This window comes from Oncorhynchus mykiss, chromosome 6, assembly GCF_057628025.1.
Source record: "Oncorhynchus mykiss isolate SJ-2025 chromosome 6, ASM5762802v1, whole genome shotgun sequence".
Lineage (NCBI taxonomy): Eukaryota > Metazoa > Chordata > Actinopteri > Salmoniformes > Salmonidae > Oncorhynchus > Oncorhynchus mykiss.
In genome coordinates this window covers 32,680,218-32,698,605 of record NC_143027.1, presented here as the reverse complement: position 1 = coordinate 32,698,605, position 18,388 = coordinate 32,680,218, and the positions used below count along the sequence as shown (strand labels likewise).

At 43.1% G+C, this 18,388-nt stretch overlaps 1 protein-coding gene across 4 annotated transcripts in view; it reads right to left on the bottom strand.

The window, feature by feature from the left end:
• Positions 1-64: 64 nt before the first annotated feature.
• Positions 65-18,388, bottom strand: part of serinc5 (serine incorporator 5) — a 54,861-nt gene continuing 36,537 nt past the window's right edge. For 2 of the 4 annotated variants that reach the window (XM_036979923.2, XM_036979924.2), the window contains 8 exons: positions 17,735-17,828; positions 11,907-12,118; positions 11,707-11,799; positions 11,369-11,495; positions 10,056-10,125; positions 7,852-7,888; positions 5,897-6,041; positions 65-2,759 (listed from right to left, as the gene is read on the bottom strand). In XM_036979923.2, coding sequence (XP_036835818.1) covers positions 2,615-2,759; positions 5,897-6,041; positions 7,852-7,888; positions 10,056-10,125; positions 11,369-11,495; positions 11,707-11,799; positions 11,907-12,118; positions 17,735-17,828 — 923 coding nt within the window. In that variant the 3' untranslated portion in view covers positions 65-2,614. The remainder of the gene's footprint in view (positions 2,760-5,896; positions 6,042-7,851; positions 7,889-10,055; positions 10,126-11,368; positions 11,496-11,706; positions 11,800-11,906; positions 12,119-17,734; positions 17,829-18,388) is intronic. The other 2 variants (XM_036979925.2, XM_090237695.1) reach the window with 1 other exon arrangement.

Sequence of the window (18,388 nt, the reverse complement as noted above, 5' to 3'; positions counted from 1 at the left end):
CCAAGCCACTGTATTTCAAGCTGAGGCTATCAATGATCACTTTACACAAACACACAAGACAAAATTAAAAGGTGTTCGTTTTATTTTTGTGTTTAGGACTAAATCAAATTGTGTACAGAGAATTAGTGCGAGCAGTGTTTGGAAACATGCACGCGCGCACACACACACACACACACACTCAATTTTCTTCACAGAGCAAAACTCACTAACGCAAGTGCTCTTGTACAAATAAAATGAGACAAACACACTCACATTCCACTCACACTCCTGTGCACACACCTATTGGTCATCTTAACAATGGAGAACATAAAATGGACCACAACATGTCATGTATGGCAGCACACAGCCCAATCAGAAGGCTTGGTTTTGATCCCTAATGAGTTAACATGAGGTTGACCAGTTGGTGTAGAGCTGAGCTGCAGTAGAGCACCACATCCTGTCTATCTGGATCCTCCACAGGAGACAGGATAAAAAACACAACTCGTCTGAAATGACATGTGGACAGAATCTGCTAATAGCAAAAAGGAAGTGATCAGTCAACATGTTTTACACCAGGGTTCCAGTCAATTCAGCATCATTCAGTAAAGGGAAATTCTATTTCACAATTATTGTACTTCTTTTAATGGAAGCATTTCATTGTTTAATTGAAATTCCAATAACCCTCCATGACATCACTGAATGGATAATGAATGGAGCCTAACCCTGTACACATCCTATCCCTCCAGACGGGTTTAATCCCTTCATAACAACGGCTGAGGTGAAGAAACTTCAGTCACAGTGGAAACGTTATGGCATAAATATGCATCAACAAACTGCTGGCTCATAGGGTTATCTGATTATTCTATTCAGCAAAGTCCACTGATATTTATCTCATCTGAAATCTAAGGGAAAAAAAGACATACATCTTAAATATCACAATTTTCAAGTTGTTTTTCTTCAACAAATACCAATATATTAAACCAAAGTGTACATATTTCATATTAGTATCAAAAGGGTTATATACTGTAGGTTTGTAAGTATGAAAACAGAAAAGCATAATAGCTGAATGGTTTGGAGTTCTGGAGAATAGTTTCTTGCTCCCTGTCAGGCAAGTCTTAGTCTGGGTTTGTTCAGTCAATAACATCAACAACCAGTGTTGAGTAACCACCACTACACACTAAGGTCCCGGTTCATGGCCCATATCCCCTTCCCCTTCTATTTTCACACACCTGAAAGGAGCTCTGTAGGTAACCCTTCATCAGCAACACAGAGCACACCAAGCACGTTTCTAGGGCCGAGGAGTTGGAGGATTGCAGCAGTTATAGAGGGAGAAGATACTCGGATGAAAAACTTGAGCGTGTCTGTTCCTTGTTTCTGAGATCTACCTTTGGCAAACGTTTTAAATCAAACTGTTGATTTCCCCCTCCATGATTGCAGCTCCCTTCAACAGTAGTGACTCTCTGGTCCCACAGTCCTTGACCTGCTAGCCGGCGCTCTGCTAGTCAGAGAGGCTTATTTGGAAAACACAACTGTACAATAAATGTGTGTGTACAAACGACTGGCATTTAAAGTTCTGCCTCAAAAGGAGCGTTGATATAATCGATCCTATTTACTCCTAACTAACACATTTCACATGACTGTGTGACCTAAAGACAGGCAAATCAAATCAAAACAGCTTGTTTAATTGCATAGAAAAAGTATTCTACAAAAGGGTTCAATAACAAGCAAGCTGGGCCTCTCGAGTGGCGCAGTGGTCTAAGGCACTGCATCGCAGTGCTAGCTGTGCCACTAGAGATTCTGGGTTCAAGTCCAGGCTCTGTCGCAGCCGGCCGCGACTGGGAGACCCATGGGGCGGCGCACAATTGGCCCAGCGTCGTCCGGGTTAGGGGAGGGTTTGGTCGGTAGGGATGTCCTTGTCCCATCGCTCACAAGCGACTCCTGTGGCGGGCCGGGCGCAATGCGTATGGTGTTTCCTCCGACACATCAGTGAGGCTGGCTTCTGGGTTAAGTGGGCATTGTGTCAAGAAGCAGCTTGGTTGGGTTGTGTTTCGGAGGACGCACGGCTCTCGACCTTCGCCTCTCCCGAGTCCGAACGGGAGTTGCAGCGATGAGACAAGACTAACTACCAATTAGATACCACGAAATTGGGGAGAAAAAGGGGTAAACAAAATCAAGAAAATAACAAGCAAGCTGATGTATGAGCCTGAGAAATGAAACTTCTCTTCATGGGAATAAAAGAATAACAGAGACAAGTATGGGTATCACACATATAAGCAAACATGTAAACAGGGTGGAAATGATATTGGTGCTGGACACTCCCATAACAGAATCTGGGCACCTCTTGGACCATGGGGAGCCACATACATTATTGTATGAACATTAGTCCAGCCCATTGTTTTAGGCACCCCCAAGAGTCAAGCTATGAGTCCAACCTGAATGTAACCCCATACATCAATAATAGTAAAAATTAAAGACATCAACTGCCTTCCCGGCAACAATAGCTTAAAGTATTCATAACTGGTCAAAAATTCAATATAAAACACTAAAACATTAAAAACAAAACGCAACACAAAAAACCCATGTAGAAAGCTGAAAATAATGTTGGGCTGTGTTTCGGTGTCTGCATGTGTGTGTGTTAGGCCTCGAAGCGTTTGGGGCAGACCATGGGGGCGAGCAGGGTCCACATGTAGAGGATGAGACAGACCCAGCAGGACGCCATCTTGATCCAGAACACAGACCAACTGCCATCCAGCAGCTTCTCTATCTTATGGTTGTCATAGCTACGGGAAAACAAACATAGCATACTCTTAGCTTTACACAACATTTTAATTAGTGGAATAAATAAAGACACAAAGTTTCCCTAGTAACTCTACTACTAACTGGGACCTAGTTAAAGTTTCCCCAGTAGGCTAACTCTTCTACTAAATGAAGCTATAATTAAAGTTCTCCAGTGACTCTTCTACGAACTGAAGCTATAATTAAAGTTCTCCAGTGACTCTTCTACGAACTGAAGCTATAATTAAAGTTCTCCAGTGACTCTTCTACGAACTGAAGCTATAATTAAAGTTCTCCAGCGACTCTTCTACGAACTGAAGCTATAATTAAAGTTCTCCAGTGACTCTTCTACGAACTGAAGCTATAATTAAAGTTCTCCAGTGACTATTCTACTAACTGAAGCTATAATTAAAGTTCTCCAGTGACTATTCTACTAACTGAAGCTATAATTAAAGTTCTCCAGTGCCTCTTCTACGAACTGAAGCTATAATTAAAGTTCTCCAGTGACTCTTCTACGAACTGAAGCTATAATTAAAGTTCTCCAGTGACTCTTCTACTAACTGAAGCTATAATTAAAGTTCTCCAGTGACTATTCTACGAACTGAAGCTATAATTAAAGTTCTCCAGTGACTCTTCTACGAACTGAAGCTATAATTAAAGTTCTCCAGTGACTCTTCTACGAACTGAAGCTATAATTAAAGTTCTCCAGTGACTCTTCTACGAACTGAAGCTATAATTAAAGTTCTCCAGTGACTCTTCTACGAACTGAAGCTATAATTAAAGTTCTCCAGTGACTATTCTACTAACTGAAGCTATAATTAAAGTTCTCCAGTGACTATTCTACTAACTGAAGCTATAATTAAAGTTCTCCAGTGACTATTCTACTAACTGAAGCTATAATTAAAGTTCTCCAGTGACTCTTCTACGAACTGAAGCTATAATTAAAGTTCTCCAGTGACTCTTCTACGAACTGAAGCTATAATTAGAGTTTACCAGTAACTCTACTTGCAGCAAGAGTTTCCACAGTCACTCTACTAGTAGTAAGAGTTTCCACAGTAACTCTACTAGTAGTAAGAGTTTCCACAGTAACTCTACTTGCAGCAAGAGTTTCCACAGTCACTCTACTAGTAGTAAGAGTTTCCACAGTAACTCTACTAGTAGTAAGAGTTTCACCAGTAACTCTACTAGTAGTACGAGTTTCCACAGTAACTCTACTAGCAGTAAGAGTTTCCCCAGTAACTCTACTAGTAGTAAGGGTTTCCACAGTAACTCTACTAGCAGCAAGAGTTTCCCCAGTAACTCTACTAGTAGTAAGAGTTTCCACAGTAACTCTACTAGTAGTAAGGGTTTCCACAGTAACTCTACTAGTAGTAAGGGTTTCCACAGTAACTCTACTAGCAGCAAGAGTTTCCCCAGTAACTCTACTAGCAGTAAGAGTTTCCACAGTAACTCTACTAGTAGTAAGGGTTTCCACAGTAACTCTACTAGTAGTAAGGGTTTCCACAGTAACTCTACTAGTAGTAAGGGTTTCCACAGTGACTGCGCTAGTAGTAAGGGTTTCCACAGTAACTCTACTAGCAGTAAGAGTTTCCCCAGTAACTCTACTAGTAGTAAGGGTTTCCACAGTAACTCTACTAGTAGTAAGGGTTTCCACAGTAACTCTACTAGTAGTAAGGGTTTCCACAGTAACTCTACTAGTAGTAAGAGTTTCCACAGTAACTCTACTAGCAGCAAGAGTTTCCCCAGTAACTCTACTAGTAGTAAGGGTTTCCACAGTAACTCTACTAGCAGTAAGAGTTTCCCCAGTAACTCTACTAGTAGTAAGGGTTTTCACAGTAACTCTACTAGTAGTAAGGGTTTCCACAGTAACTCTACTAGTAGTAAGGGTTTCCACAGTAACTCTACTAGCAGCAAGAGTTTCCCCAGTAACTCTACTAGTAGTAAGAGTTTCCACAGTAACTCTACTAGTAGTAAGGGTTTCCACAGTAACTCTACTAGTAGTAAGGGTTTCCACAGTAACTCCACTAGCAGCAAGAGTTTCCCCAGTAACTCTACTAGCAGTAAGAGTTTCCACAGTAACTCTACTAGTAGTAAGGGTTTCCACAGTAACTCTACTAGTAGTAAGGGTTTCCACAGTAACTCTACTAGTAGTAAGGGTTTCCACAGTGACTGCGCTAGTAGTAAGGGTTTCCACAGTAACTCTACTAGCAGTAAGAGTTTCCCCAGTAACTCTACTAGTAGTAAGGGTTTCCACAGTAACTCTACTAGTAGTAAGGGTTTCCACAGTAACTCTACTAGTAGTAAGGGTTTCCACAGTAACTCTACTAGTAGTAAGGGTTTCCACAGTAACTCTACTAGCAGCAAGAGTTTCCACAGTAACTCTACTAGTAGTAAGGGTTTCCACAGTAACTCTACTAGTAGTAAGGGTTTCCACAGTAACTCTACTAGTAGTAAGAGTTTCACCAGTAACTCTACTAGTAGTAAGGGTTTCCACAGTAACTCTACTAGCAGTAAGAGTTTCCCCAGTAACTCTACTAGTAGTAAGGGTTTCCACAGTAACTCTACTAGTAGTAAGGGTTTCCACAGTAACTCTACTAGTAGTAAGGGTTTCCACAGTAACTCTACTAGTAGTAAGAGTTTCCACAGTAACTCTACTAGTAGTAAGGGTTTCCACAGTAACTCTACTAGTAGTAAGAGTTTCCCCAGTAACTCTACTAGTAGTAAGGGTTTCCACAGTAACTCTACTAGTAGTAAGAGTGTCCCCAGTAACTCTACTAGTAGTAAGGGTTTCCACAGTAACTCTACTAGCAGTAAGAGTTTCCCCAGTATCTATACTAGTAGTAAGAGTTTCCCCAGTAACTCTACTAGTAGTAAGGGTTTCCACAGTAACTCTACTAGTAGTAAGGGTTTCCACAGTAACTCTACTAGTAGTAAGAGTTTCCACAGTAACTCTACTAGTAGTAAGGGTTTCCACAGTAACTCTACTAGTAGTAAGAGTTTCCCCAGTAACTCTACTAGTAGTAAGGGTTTCCACAGTAACTCTACTAGTAGTAAGGGTTTCCACAGTAACTCTACTAGTAGTAAGGATTTCCACAGTAACTCTACTAGTAGTAAGGGTTTCCACAGTAACTCTGCTACTTACTGGAACCAGTTTGTGACAGTCATCATGACGTAGAGTGAACCCAGGAAGAAGACAAAGTGGAAGTAGGGGTAGCTGTAGATGGTTCCCTGTCTCTCATCATATAAAACATTTTGTCCTCCTCCAGTCTGCTCCTCATCATAGTCATCTGGACAACACAACCACAACAACACAGCAACGTTATTACGACCTTACATCATAGTCACAACCACAACAACACAGCAACGTTATTACAACCTTACATCATAGTCACAACCACAACATCACAGCGAAGTTATTACAATCTTACATCATAACCACAACTTCACAGCGTCATTATTACAACCTTACATCATATTCATAACCACAACATCACAGCAACGTTATTATGACCTTACATCATAGTCACAACCACAACATCACAGCAACGTTATTACGACCTTACATCATAACCACAACCACAAAATCACAGCAACGTTATTACGACCTTACATCATAGTCACAACACAATCACAACCACCCCACCCCTGGTCTCGGTGTCCAGTTTCTATGTGGCAATAGTATATGTCCCAGGGGGCTAGGGTCAGTCTGTCCTATCTGGTGTAATTCTCCTGTTTAATCTGGTGTCCTGCGTGACCTTAGGTATGCTCCCTCTAATTCTCCCCATCCCATCCCTCTCTCTTTCTCTCTCTCCCCTCCTGGAGTACCTGAGCCCTAGGACCATGCCTCAGGACTACCTGGCCTGACAACTCCTGGCTGACTCTGTCCCCAGTCCCCCTGGTCGTGCTGCTGATTCAATTTCTGCTGTTCTGCCTGTGGCTATGGAACCCTGACCTGTTCACCGGTCGTGCTACCTTGTCCCGGACCTGCTGTTTTGACCTTCTCTCTCTCTCCCTCTCTCTATACCGCACCTGCTGTCTCGACTTCTGAATGCTCGGCTATGAAAAGCCAACTGAGATTTACTCCTGAGGTACTGACCTGTTGCACCCTCTATAACCACTGTGATTATTATTTGACCCTGCTGGTCATCTAGGAACGTTTGTACATCTTGAAGAACGATCTGGCCTTAATGACAATGTACTCTTATCATCTTCACCCGGCACAGCCAAAAGAGGACTGGCCACCACACAGAGTCTGGTTCCTCTCTAGGTTTCTTCCTAGGTTCATGCCTGTCTAGGGAATTTTTCATCTGCATTGCTTGCTCTTTGGGGTTTTAGGCTGGGTTTCTGTATCAGCACTTTGTGACGAGTGCTGATGTTAAAAGGGCTTTATAAATGCATTTGACTGATTGATCACAGCAACTTAATTACGACCTTACATCAATCAACACAAACACAACTTCACAGAAACATTACATATAACACTTATGATGAAAAGAAAACCGTTGTTAAAATCATTATTATCATCACGATAAACTCAGCTCTATCCAATAAAACTCTCACTAATATTCCTGTTTTCCTTCCTTTTTCCTGGTCTCTAACCTCTATATTTCTCTCTCTCCGCTTTGCAGGACAGGAAACTCTCTGAAAATTACTATGTCTACTGAGAAGGGCTTAAGTTTTTTTTTAAATCAAATGTATTGTTCTTAACTGTACACTTGTTATTCTCCCCCCCCCAAATATCTGTATAATACATTCATAAATGAAGTGACATGCTCTGCGCTGTTATTTCCCTGGCTGCAGTGCTGCTTTACCCCACCAGAGAGCAGCTGCAGCCTTCCCTCAGTTCTACTACTACTACTATCTGACTAGTCTATCTCCAACCAGTCATAGTCTCCTCCTGGTAACACTGACATCATTTCTGTTTACTGACCAATGCTGTTCCTGCATCTTTACTGTTACTATGTGTATGAGAGAATATACAAGAACACTGCCTGTTTCTGGTGGTGTTACAGTAGTACAGTAGAATACTGAGAGAATATACAGAAAGCAGTGAGAGAAGGAGAAAGAGAGGGAGAGAACGAATATGTTTGTGTTTACCTGTGTCATCTCCAAAGCAGAAACAGCAGCGCGCTCTCTGCCGGATTGAGGTGAGTTAGTACTTGTACAGGAATGTATCAACTAATCAACTATACATAGCCCTTACACTAAACGCACACGTGCACACCAGAGCATGTGAGCCGAGCTGGAGCGGAGCGAGGAGTGGAGTGTGCCAAATTCGACTGGAGCCCAGAGTGAGTTTCCCAAAGGCTGGAGGGTCTGCCTTTTCGCCCGCTCCAGTAGCACTCATTTCACTTCACGAGCTCAGGGCATTCCGGGGCGGCAGGGTAGCCAAGTGGTTAGAGTGTTGGACTAATAACCGAAAGGTCGCAAGTTGAAATCCCCGAGCTGACATGGTACAAATCTGTCGTTCTGCCCCTGAACAGGCAGTTAACCCACTGTTCCTAGGCCGTCATTGAAAATAAGAAATTGTTCTTAACTGACTTGCCTAGTTAAATAAAGGTAAAAAATAATAATAATCCTGGCCCAGCATGCATTTCTAGTCCACTTGTGTGCTGCTATAGCCCCTTTCTTTAGCTACTGTCATGGAGTTCACTAAATATTTTCATAAAGAAACTGATAAAACACACAGAGATGTTCGATCAGCTTCAAGTCCAGGCTCTGGCTGGGCCTCTCAAGGGCATTCAGAGACTTGTCACGAGGCCACTCCTGCGTTGTCTTGGCTGTGTGCTTAGGGTGGTTGTCCTGTTGGAAGGTGAACCGGTGCTCTGGAGCAGGTTTTCATCAAGGATCTCTCCCTACTTTGCTCCATTCATCTTTGCCTCGATCCTGACTAGTCTCCAAGTCCCTGCCGCTGAAAAACTTCCCCACAGCATGATGCTGCCACCATCATGCTTCACCGTAGGGATGGTGCCAGGTTTCCTCCAGATGTGACACTTGGCATTCAGGCCAAAGAGTTTAATCTTGGTTTCATCAGACCAGAGAATCTTGTTTCTCATGGTCTGAGAGTCTTTAGGTGCCTTTTGGCAAACTCCAAGCGAGCTGTCATGTGCTTTTATTGAGGAGTGGCTTCCGTCTCTGGCCACTCTACCATAAAAGCCTGATTGGTGGAGTGCTGCAGAGATGGTTGACCTTCTGGAATGTTCTCCCATCTCCACATAGGAACTCTAGAGCTCTGTCAGAGTGACGATAGAGTTCTTGGTAACCTCCCTGACCAAGGCCCTTCTCCCTCAATTGCTCAGTTTGGCCAGGCAGCCAGCTCTCGGAAGAGTCTTGGTGGTTCCAAACTTCTTCCATTTAAGAATGATGGAGGCCACTGTGTTCTTGGGGACCTTCAACACTGCAGAAATGTTTTGATACAGTTCCCCAGATCTGTGCCTTGACACAATCCTGTCTCGGAGCTCTACGAACAATTGCTTTGACCTCAAGGCTTGGTTTTTGCTCTGACATGCACTGTCAACTGTGGGACCTTATATAGACAGGTGTGTGCCTTTCCAAATCATGTCCAATCAATTTAATTTACCACAGTTGGACTCTAATCAAGTTGTAGAAACATCTCAAGGATGATCAATGGAAACAGAATGCACCTGAGCTCAATTTCAAGTCTCATAGCAAAGAGTCTGAATACTTATGTAAATAAGGTCTTTCTGTTTTTATTTTTTATACATTTGCAAATATTTATAAAAACCTGTGTTTGCTTTGTCATTATGGGTTATTGTGTGTAAATTGATGAGGAACATTTTTTATTTAATCCATTTTAAATTAAGTCTGTAAAGTAACAAAACGTGGAAAACGTTAATGGGTCTGAATACTATCCAAAGGCACTGTATATGCTTATCAAGAGCCTTGCTTATATATGCTGTATATGCTAAGACATGTAGCCTATTTGAAATGATGAGCACTTCTGACAGTCACAGTTTGTTGTTTATTAAAATATTTTTCATTCAAATCATATGGTTTGGTTCCAATACTTCAAAACCAAATGGTAGGTCCAGGTAGTCACAATAATAGATGGTGTTGGTTAAATGGTGATTTTAGTGAATTTGAATTTGGAGCCGCATTTTTTTTCCCTGTGAGTGAGGAGGGGGATTCCGACCGCTCAACTCTGCCCACATACTCTGGTGCAGACACACACACAGCTGTTGAAAGGATGTGTGTGATTGGCTGTACCACAAATAACTGGAAAAATGTATCCTGACAGATCTGTAATGTGTGTGTGTGTGTGTGTTCGTGGATGGTCTTACTTCAGTCTCAGGCACGCTGTTCCTAATCACACGCATCGCTGCAGAGCTCCGTCTGGTGGTGGACGTCAAACTACACACACACACACACACACACACACACACACACACACACACACACACACACCGATTACAAATCTGTCAGAAGACATTTTCTAGGCTTGGGCGATATACCGTATATACCACATACTGAGGTATTTGGAAAAAGCCACGGAATGGTTTTGTAATACCATCAATACCATGGAAACAATTTCTTTGAAGTGTTGAATTCCATTTGAATTCTACCTTTAAAGTAAATACCTGCAGTCAACTTTTGTAAACTTTATAAAAAAATAACATTGTGTTTTTTCATATCACCTGTCACATTATTATGAAGCTTACAGTAGTCCCCAGTCACATGTCACGTGGTGTTTGTTTACAAGCACACAACAACGAGAGACCGGAGCCTTGTGAGTCACTCACTGTTGTGCAACATGTGTCAGGTGATCTAATTACAGTATGGATTTCACAACTAAATTGCCAGCTAGATATCTCACAACTATTAAGTTAACTGTCTAAAATGTGCTAAATGCTCTGCAGTTGTGTATTGGTTTGCAAATTTAGTAGCTTGTTAGCTATCTAGCTAAGTGGTTAGCTTCTTCCAAATTCAAGCATTTGCTTGGTAACAGCAGAGAATCCCCTCTTGGATCAAGAGCCTTGCTGGCTAATATTTGTTTTGTGTGTGCAGCAAACCGTGAGTAGCATTTTTGAGTGACTTGTATAGGTTAGAAACTGTACAAAATGTTTGCAATCCACTCGTTATCATTGCATTTACTTAGCATTCTCTATGGGATTTTATATGTACTTGTTAGCATCGCTAACCTTAGGATTACAGAGTATCAGTGGGGTTTGAAAGCAGCGCCCCTTGTGTTCAGTGCTGGTATTACAGAATATCCCAGGAATGGCACACGGTCGGTATGAAGGCATGACAATCTGGATACCGCCCAAGCCTACATTTTTCCATAAATTTCTGGTTTAGAATAGCTGAAGTCTTTCATAGAGATGAACACAGGATAAGCTGTATGCCTGAGCTTAATGTGAAACACATGTGGACACCCTCACTACAAATCCAGGCTATCACACACACCCTCTCAACAGATTCAGCCAATCACAAGAACCCTCTCAACAGCCCCAGCCAATCAGAAACAATCTCACTTTTCCTCCAGTCAATAACAAATTACCTCACTGCAAAAAGTCTAAAAACACAGCCCCCTCTCCTCTCTGGACAGATCTAAAAACAGGGGATAGGTGAAAGCAACACGGGGTGTGTGTCTTACCAGGAGTAGAGCACACAGCCGAACAGGATGACAGTTCCCACTCCTGTTACGATCCTCTTGTCGCTCTCTGAACCAGAGTTGAAAGGGAACACACACACTGTCGTATTCACCCCATTAACCTCCAACACTATACAGAGAAAGAGGGAGAGAGAAAGAAGAGTAATAAGAGGATGATGTTAATACTGTAAGAGGCACATTGGGCCAAACAGAGCATAGCATTCATGGAGGCATTTAAAGTGTAAATTAACAAAATGCAAACACATGAAACCTGTTAATAGGCAATTCATATAGGCAATGAAACACTAGAACGCTATGGGCTGAGCCTCCGGTATACTTACTCTCTTTGGGCTTGCTGGAGAAGGCTGAGAAGGTGAGGTACATGACGTACACACTGATCACTCCTGGCTGGAGCAGGCCAGACTTAGGCTGGACTGGAGGAGAACAGATGGACTGTTACTGTATGTGTGTGTGTCCCTGTTTGTGTGTGTGTGTGTGTGTGTGTGTGTGTGTGTGTGTGTGTGTGTGTGTGTGTACTCACGTCTCTGTATGAAGGGAGATATAGCCAGCATAGTGACTATGAAACAGAGGCTGCCGTTGACCCCCAGGAACACCTTGTTGAGCAGACAGGCCTGAGAGTGTGTGTAAAACAGAGCCATGAACACCACAGCTCCTACGGCGACACTGAACAACACCAAGGTGGCCAGAGCCAGCGCCCCATACCACAGACGGTTGTCCTTCACACCTGAACTCCTAAAGAGGGGGGACGAATAGGAGGAAGAGCGAGGAGGGAAGGATAGGAGGAAGAGAGAGGAGGAAAGGATGGGAGGAAGAAAGGGGGAGGGAAGGATGGGAGGAAGAGAGAGGAGGGAAGGATGGGAGGAAGAGAGGGGGAGGGAAGGATGGGAGGAAGAGAGAGGAGGGAGGGTGAGAGGGTGAGGGAAGGATGGGAGGAAGAGAGAGGAGGGAAGGATGGGAGGAAGAGCGATGAGGGAAGGATGGGAGGAAGATAGGGGGAGGGAACGATGGGAGGAAGAGAGAGGAGGGAAGGATGGGAGGAAGAGAGAGGAGGGAAGGATGGGAGGAAGAGAGGTGGAGGGAAGGATGGGAGGAAGAGAGAGGAGGGAAGGATGGGAGGAAGAGAGGGGGAGGGAAGGATGGGAGGAACAGAGGGGGAGGGAAGGATGGGAGGAAGAGAGAGGAGGGAAGGATTGGAGGAAGAGGGGGAGGGAAGGATGGGAGGAAGAGAGGGGGAGGGAAGGATGGGAGGAAGAGAGAGGGGGAGGTAGGGTAAGAAAAATAGAGGAAGAGAGAGGGGGTGGTAGGGTAAGGAAAATAGAGGAAGAGAGAGGGGGAGGTAGGGTAAGGAAAATAGAGGAAGAGAGAGGGGGAGGTAGGGTAAGGAAATGAGAGGAAGAGAGAGAGGAGATTGCTATATTTTATTCCTGAGGATACTAAAAGACAGGTGTAGGGTTGCTGGCAGATTTTCCACATTCGTAGTACTTTTACTCAGGCAAGCCGACCAGAGCGTCCCCTCCACCCAGGCACACACACAAAAATACATTCCCAGTTAGTGAAAATATAAAAACAACCTTTAAAATGGTCCCCTTTCATGCTAATTGCTACTGTGTGTGTGTGTGTGTGTGTGCGTGTCTCAGAGGGGAGAGGAAACTGTGAGCATACCCTCCTCTGCCATGTGCATCCTGTCTGAAAACTGGACACTGACCAACCCCTCCCTTGTCCCGTATACCACAAGACTCTCTCTCTCCCTCTGTTCCTCTCTCTATCCCTCTGTTTCTCTCTCCCTTTGTTTCTCTCAATTCAATTTCAATTTATTGCCATGGGAAACATATGTTTACATATGCCAAAGCAAGTGAAATAGATAATTAACAAAAGTGAAATAAACAATAAAAAGTGAACAGTAAATATTACACTTACAAAAGTTCCAAAAGAATAAAGACATTTCAAATGTCATATTATATCCATATACTGTCAAGTGTTGTAACGATGTGCAAATAGTTCAAGCACAAAAGGAGAAATAAATAAACACAAATATGGGTTGTATTTACAATGGTGTTTGTTCTTCACTGGTTGTCCTTTTCTTGTGGCAACAGGTCACAAATCTTGCTGCTGTGTTTGCACACAAATTGGATTTGTTTTCGAAATCTTTGTGGGTCTGCGCAATCTGAGGGAAATATGTGTCTCTAATATGGTCATACATTTGGCAGGAGGTTAGGAAGAGCAGCTCAGTTTCCATCTCATTTTGTGGGCAGTGTGCACATAGCCTGTCTTCTCTTGAGAATCAGGTCTGCCTTTGGCGGTCTACGTAGTCAAATATTTCCGTAATTTTGGGTCAGTCACAGTGGTCAGGTACTCTGCCACTGTGTACTCTCTGTTTAGGGCCAAATAACATTCTAGTTTGCTCAGTTTTTTTGTAAATTCTTTCCAATCTGTCAAGTAATTATCTTTTTGCTTTCTTATGATTTGGTTGGGTCTAGTGTTGCTGCCCTGGGGCTCTGTGGGGTCTGTTTGTGTTTGTGAACAGAGCCCCAGGACCAGCTTGCGTCGTATGGTAATTTCGTAAAAGGCCAATTTGACATTTGCTCAGTACATCGTTTTCGCTGAGAAAATGTACCAGTCTTGTCAAGATTGTCGATAGGAACGGACCAAGGCGCAGCTTGAGTTGAGTTCCACATACTTTATTACACAGTGAAACTACAAAAACAATAAACATAACACGACCGTGAAAGCCGTAGTGCTCAAAACACTAACACAAACAATATCCCACAAAACAGGTGGGAATAAACTTAAGTATGATCCCTAACTAGAGACAACGATAATCAGCTGCCTCTAATTGGGAACCATACCAAAACACCAACACAGAAATATAACAACTAGAACACCCCCGAGTCACGCCCTGACCTAAAACACCACAGAGAACGCCGAGGACTCTCTATGGTCAGGGCGTGACAAGTCTGCTGTTAATGATAATGCAGAGGATTTCCCCAAGGTTGCGGTTGACGCATATCCCCTGGTAGTTAATGGGGTCAAATTTGGGGTGATCAGTCCTTGGTTCCAAATATTGGGGAAGATGCCAGAGCTGAGGATGATGTTAAAGAGTTTAAGTACAGCCAATTGGAATTTGTGGTCTGTATATTTTATAATTTAATTTAGGATACCATCAACACCACAGGCCTTTTTGGGTTGGAGGGCTTGTATTTTGTCCTGTAGTTCATTCAATGTAATTGGACAATCCAGTGGGTTCTGGTAGTCTTGAATAGTTGTTTCTAAGATTTGTATTTGATCATGTACAGTTGAAGTCGGAAGTTAACATACAATTAGGTTGGGGTCATTAAAACTCATTTTGCAACCACTCCACAAATTTCTTGTTAACAAACTATAGTTTTGGCAAGTCGGTTAGGACATCTACTTTGTGCATGACACAAATGATTTTCCCAACAATTGTTTACAGACAGATTATTTCACTTATAAATCACTGTATCACAATTCCAGTGGGTCAGAAGATCAGCTAAGCTAAGATAGGCTAAGTTGACTGTGCCTTCAAACAGCTTGGAAAATTCCAGAAAATGATGTCATGACGTTAGAATCTTCTGATAAGCTAATTGGCATAATTTGAGTCAATTGGAGGTGTACCTGTGGATGTATTTCAAGGCCTACCTTCAAACTCAGTGCCTCTTTGCATGACATCATGGGAAAATCAGAAGAAATCAGCCAAGACCTCAGAAAACAAATTGTAGACCTCCACAAGTCTGGTTCATCCTTGGGAGCAATTTCCAAATACCCGAAGGTACCACGTTCATCTGTACAAACAATAGTATGCAAGTATAAACACCATGGGACCATGCAGCCATCATACCGCTCAGGAAGGAGACGCGTTCTGCCTCCTAGAGATGAATGTACTTTGTCGCGAAAAGTGCCAATCAATCCCAGAACAACAGCAAAGGACCTTGTGAAGATGCTGGAGAAAACAGGTACAAAAGTATCTATATCCACAGTAAAACAAGTCCTATATCGACATAACATGAAAGGCCGCTCAGTAAGGAAGAAGCCACTGCTCCAAAAACGCCATAAAAAAAGACAGACTGCAGTTTGCAACTGCACATGGGGACAAAGATCGTACTTTTTGGAGAAATGTCCTCTGGTCTGATGAAACAAAAATATAACTGTTTGGCCATAATGGCCACCGTTATGTTTGGAGGAAAAATGGGGAGGCTTTCAAGCCGAAGAACACCATCCCAACCGTGAAGCACGGGGGTGGCAGCATCATGTTGTGGGGGTGCTTTGCTGCAGGAGGGACTGGTGCACTTCACAAAATAGATGGCGTCATGAGGGAGGAAAATTATGTGGATATATTGAAGCAACATCTCAAGACATCAGGAACTTAAAGCTTGGTCGCAAATGGGTCTTCCAAAAGGACAATGACCCCAAGCATACTTCCAAAGTTGAGGCAAAATGGCTTAAGGAAAACAAAATCAAGGTATTGGAGTGGCCATCACAAAGCGCTGACCTCCAGCCTATAGAAAATGTGTTGGCAGATCTGAAAAAGCGTGTGAGAGCAAGGAGACCTACAAACCTGACTCCGTTACACCAGCTTTGTCAGGAGGAATGGGCCAAAATTCACTCAACTTATTGTGGGAAGCTTGTGGAAGGCTACCCGAAACATTTAACCAAAGTTAAATCATTTAAAGGCAATGCTACCAAATACTAATTGAGTGTATGTAAACTTCTGACCCACTGGGAATGTGATGAAAGAAATAAAAGCTGAAATAAATAATTCTCTCTACTATTATTCTGACATTTCACATTCTTAAAATAAAGTGGTGATCCTAACTGACCTAAAACAGGGAATTTTTACCAGGATTAAATGTCAGGAATTGTGAAAAACTGAGTTTAAATGTATTTGGCTAAGGTGTATGTACACTTCTGACTTCAACTGTATAGGTTTTTGCTGTTCTTTGTTATAAAGCCAAAAAGATTGTAGAAGTGTTTTTCCACACATCTCTGTTTTGGACAGATAACTCTGCGTGTTGTTTGTTTAGTTTTACAATTTTCCCAGAAGTGGTTAGATTCTATGGATTCTTCAAATATATTGAGCTGAGTTCTGAGATGCTGTTTCTTCTTTTTCCATAGTGTATTTCTGTATTGTTTTAGTGATTCACCATAGTGAAGGTGTAGGCTCAGGTTTTCTGGGTCTCTATGTTTTAGGTTGGACAGGTTTCTCAATTTCTTTCTTAGGTTTTTGCATTCTTCATCAAATCATTTGTCATTGTTAATTTTCTTAGGTTGTCTGCTTGACATTTTTAGATTTGTTAGGGAAGCTGAAAGGTCAAATATAGTGTTTATGTTTTCTACTGCCAAGTTCACAACTTCACTATTACAGTGAAATTGTCTAGAAAGGTTTGAATTTGTTGTTGCCTAATTGTTTTTTGCTAGATTTCCACACATCCTCACATCTATAACATTTCTTAATTTTATTCAGTTCCTTTGGCTTTGATGCCTCATGTTTGAGCATAGCTCAAGTAGAGTGTGATTTTGCTGTGTTATGTTGTCATAGTTGTGTTTAGGTGGGCATATGGGGGAGGGAATGCTGTCACCTCCAGGTAGGTGTTTGTCCCCCTGTGTGCTTAGGGTTCTTGCCCAGTTCTGGCATTTAGGTCGCCACAGACTAGTATTAGCATACCCCCCAAATTAGCATAACCCCTGAGTCTGGTAGTCTGGTAAACTACCACCTGGTAGTTTGGTGGGTGGGACTACCAGCTCTCTGTAACCAAGAGGGCAACTAGTGGGTCCATCTCCTTTATACCATGTTTCTTGTAAGATGACAATGTCTATATTTCCAATTTCTTTAATGAAGTCTGGGTTCCGGGTCTTTACGCCAAAGGCAGATGACCTCAGACCTTGTATATTCCAGGATGAGATAGTAAAAGCGTTGTGTTCCATATTGTCACAGTAGGTGTGAGCAGAGCATGTTGAGCATCTGATACATACCTCTTTGGTCGCAGGATGGCGTTTGGGCGGGTGTTTCTCTCTCTCCCTCCCTCTGTTTCTCTCTCTCTCCCTCTGTGTCTCTCTCTCTCCCTCTGTGTCGCTCTCTCTCCCTCTATGTCGCTCTCTCACTCTCTTTCTCTCTCTCACTCTCTTTCTCTCTCTCTCTCCCTGTTTCTCTCCCTCTCCCTGTGTCTCTCTCTCTCTATCCCACTATCTCTTTGTCTCTCCCTCTGTTTCTCTTTCTTCCTCCCTGTTTCTCTCTCTCTGTCTTCATGCATTCACATGTGACTGTTTTGGCTGAGGACAGAAAGAAAGGCTGTAGGAGAAAGAGAGCTTTATTAGAAGTGTTGCTGTTCTCACCAGTTAGTGTTCCATCTGTGGGCAAACTCCACCAGCAGCATGAGCTGGATCAGCAGGAAGAGAAACCCCCCTACAGCTCCCACATACCTCCACACTGAGGGGAGGAGAGAGAGGAGGGGCCAGGGAGAGAGATAGAGTGGAGGGAAGGGAGACAGAGGGAGAGAGGAGGGGGAGAGAGGTTGATAGAGAATGAGAGAGAGAGAAAGAGAGAGAGAGAGAGAGAGAGAGGAGGGAAGAGAGACAGAGTCAGGGGTAAAGAGGGGAGAGAGACAGAGGAGGAGAGAGAAAGAGGCAGGGGAGAGAGAGACAGAGGAGTAGAGAGAGAGAGAGGCAGGGGAGAGAGACAGAGGAGTAGAGAGAGAGAGGCAGGAGAGAGAGAGGAGTAGAGAGAGAGGCAGGGGAGAGAGACAGAGGAGTAGAGAGAGAGAGAGGCAGGGGAGAGAGACAGAGGAGTAGAGAGAGAGAGAGGCAGGGGAGAGAGACAGAGGAGTAGAGAGAGAGAGAGGCAGGGGAGAGAGACAGAGGAGTAGAGAGAGAGAGGCAGGAGAGAGAGAGGAGTAGAGAGAGAGAGGCAGGAGAGAGAGAGGAGTAGAGAGAGAGAGAGGCAGGGGAGAGAGACAGAGGGAGGGAGGGTGATCGCACATTTAAAGTATT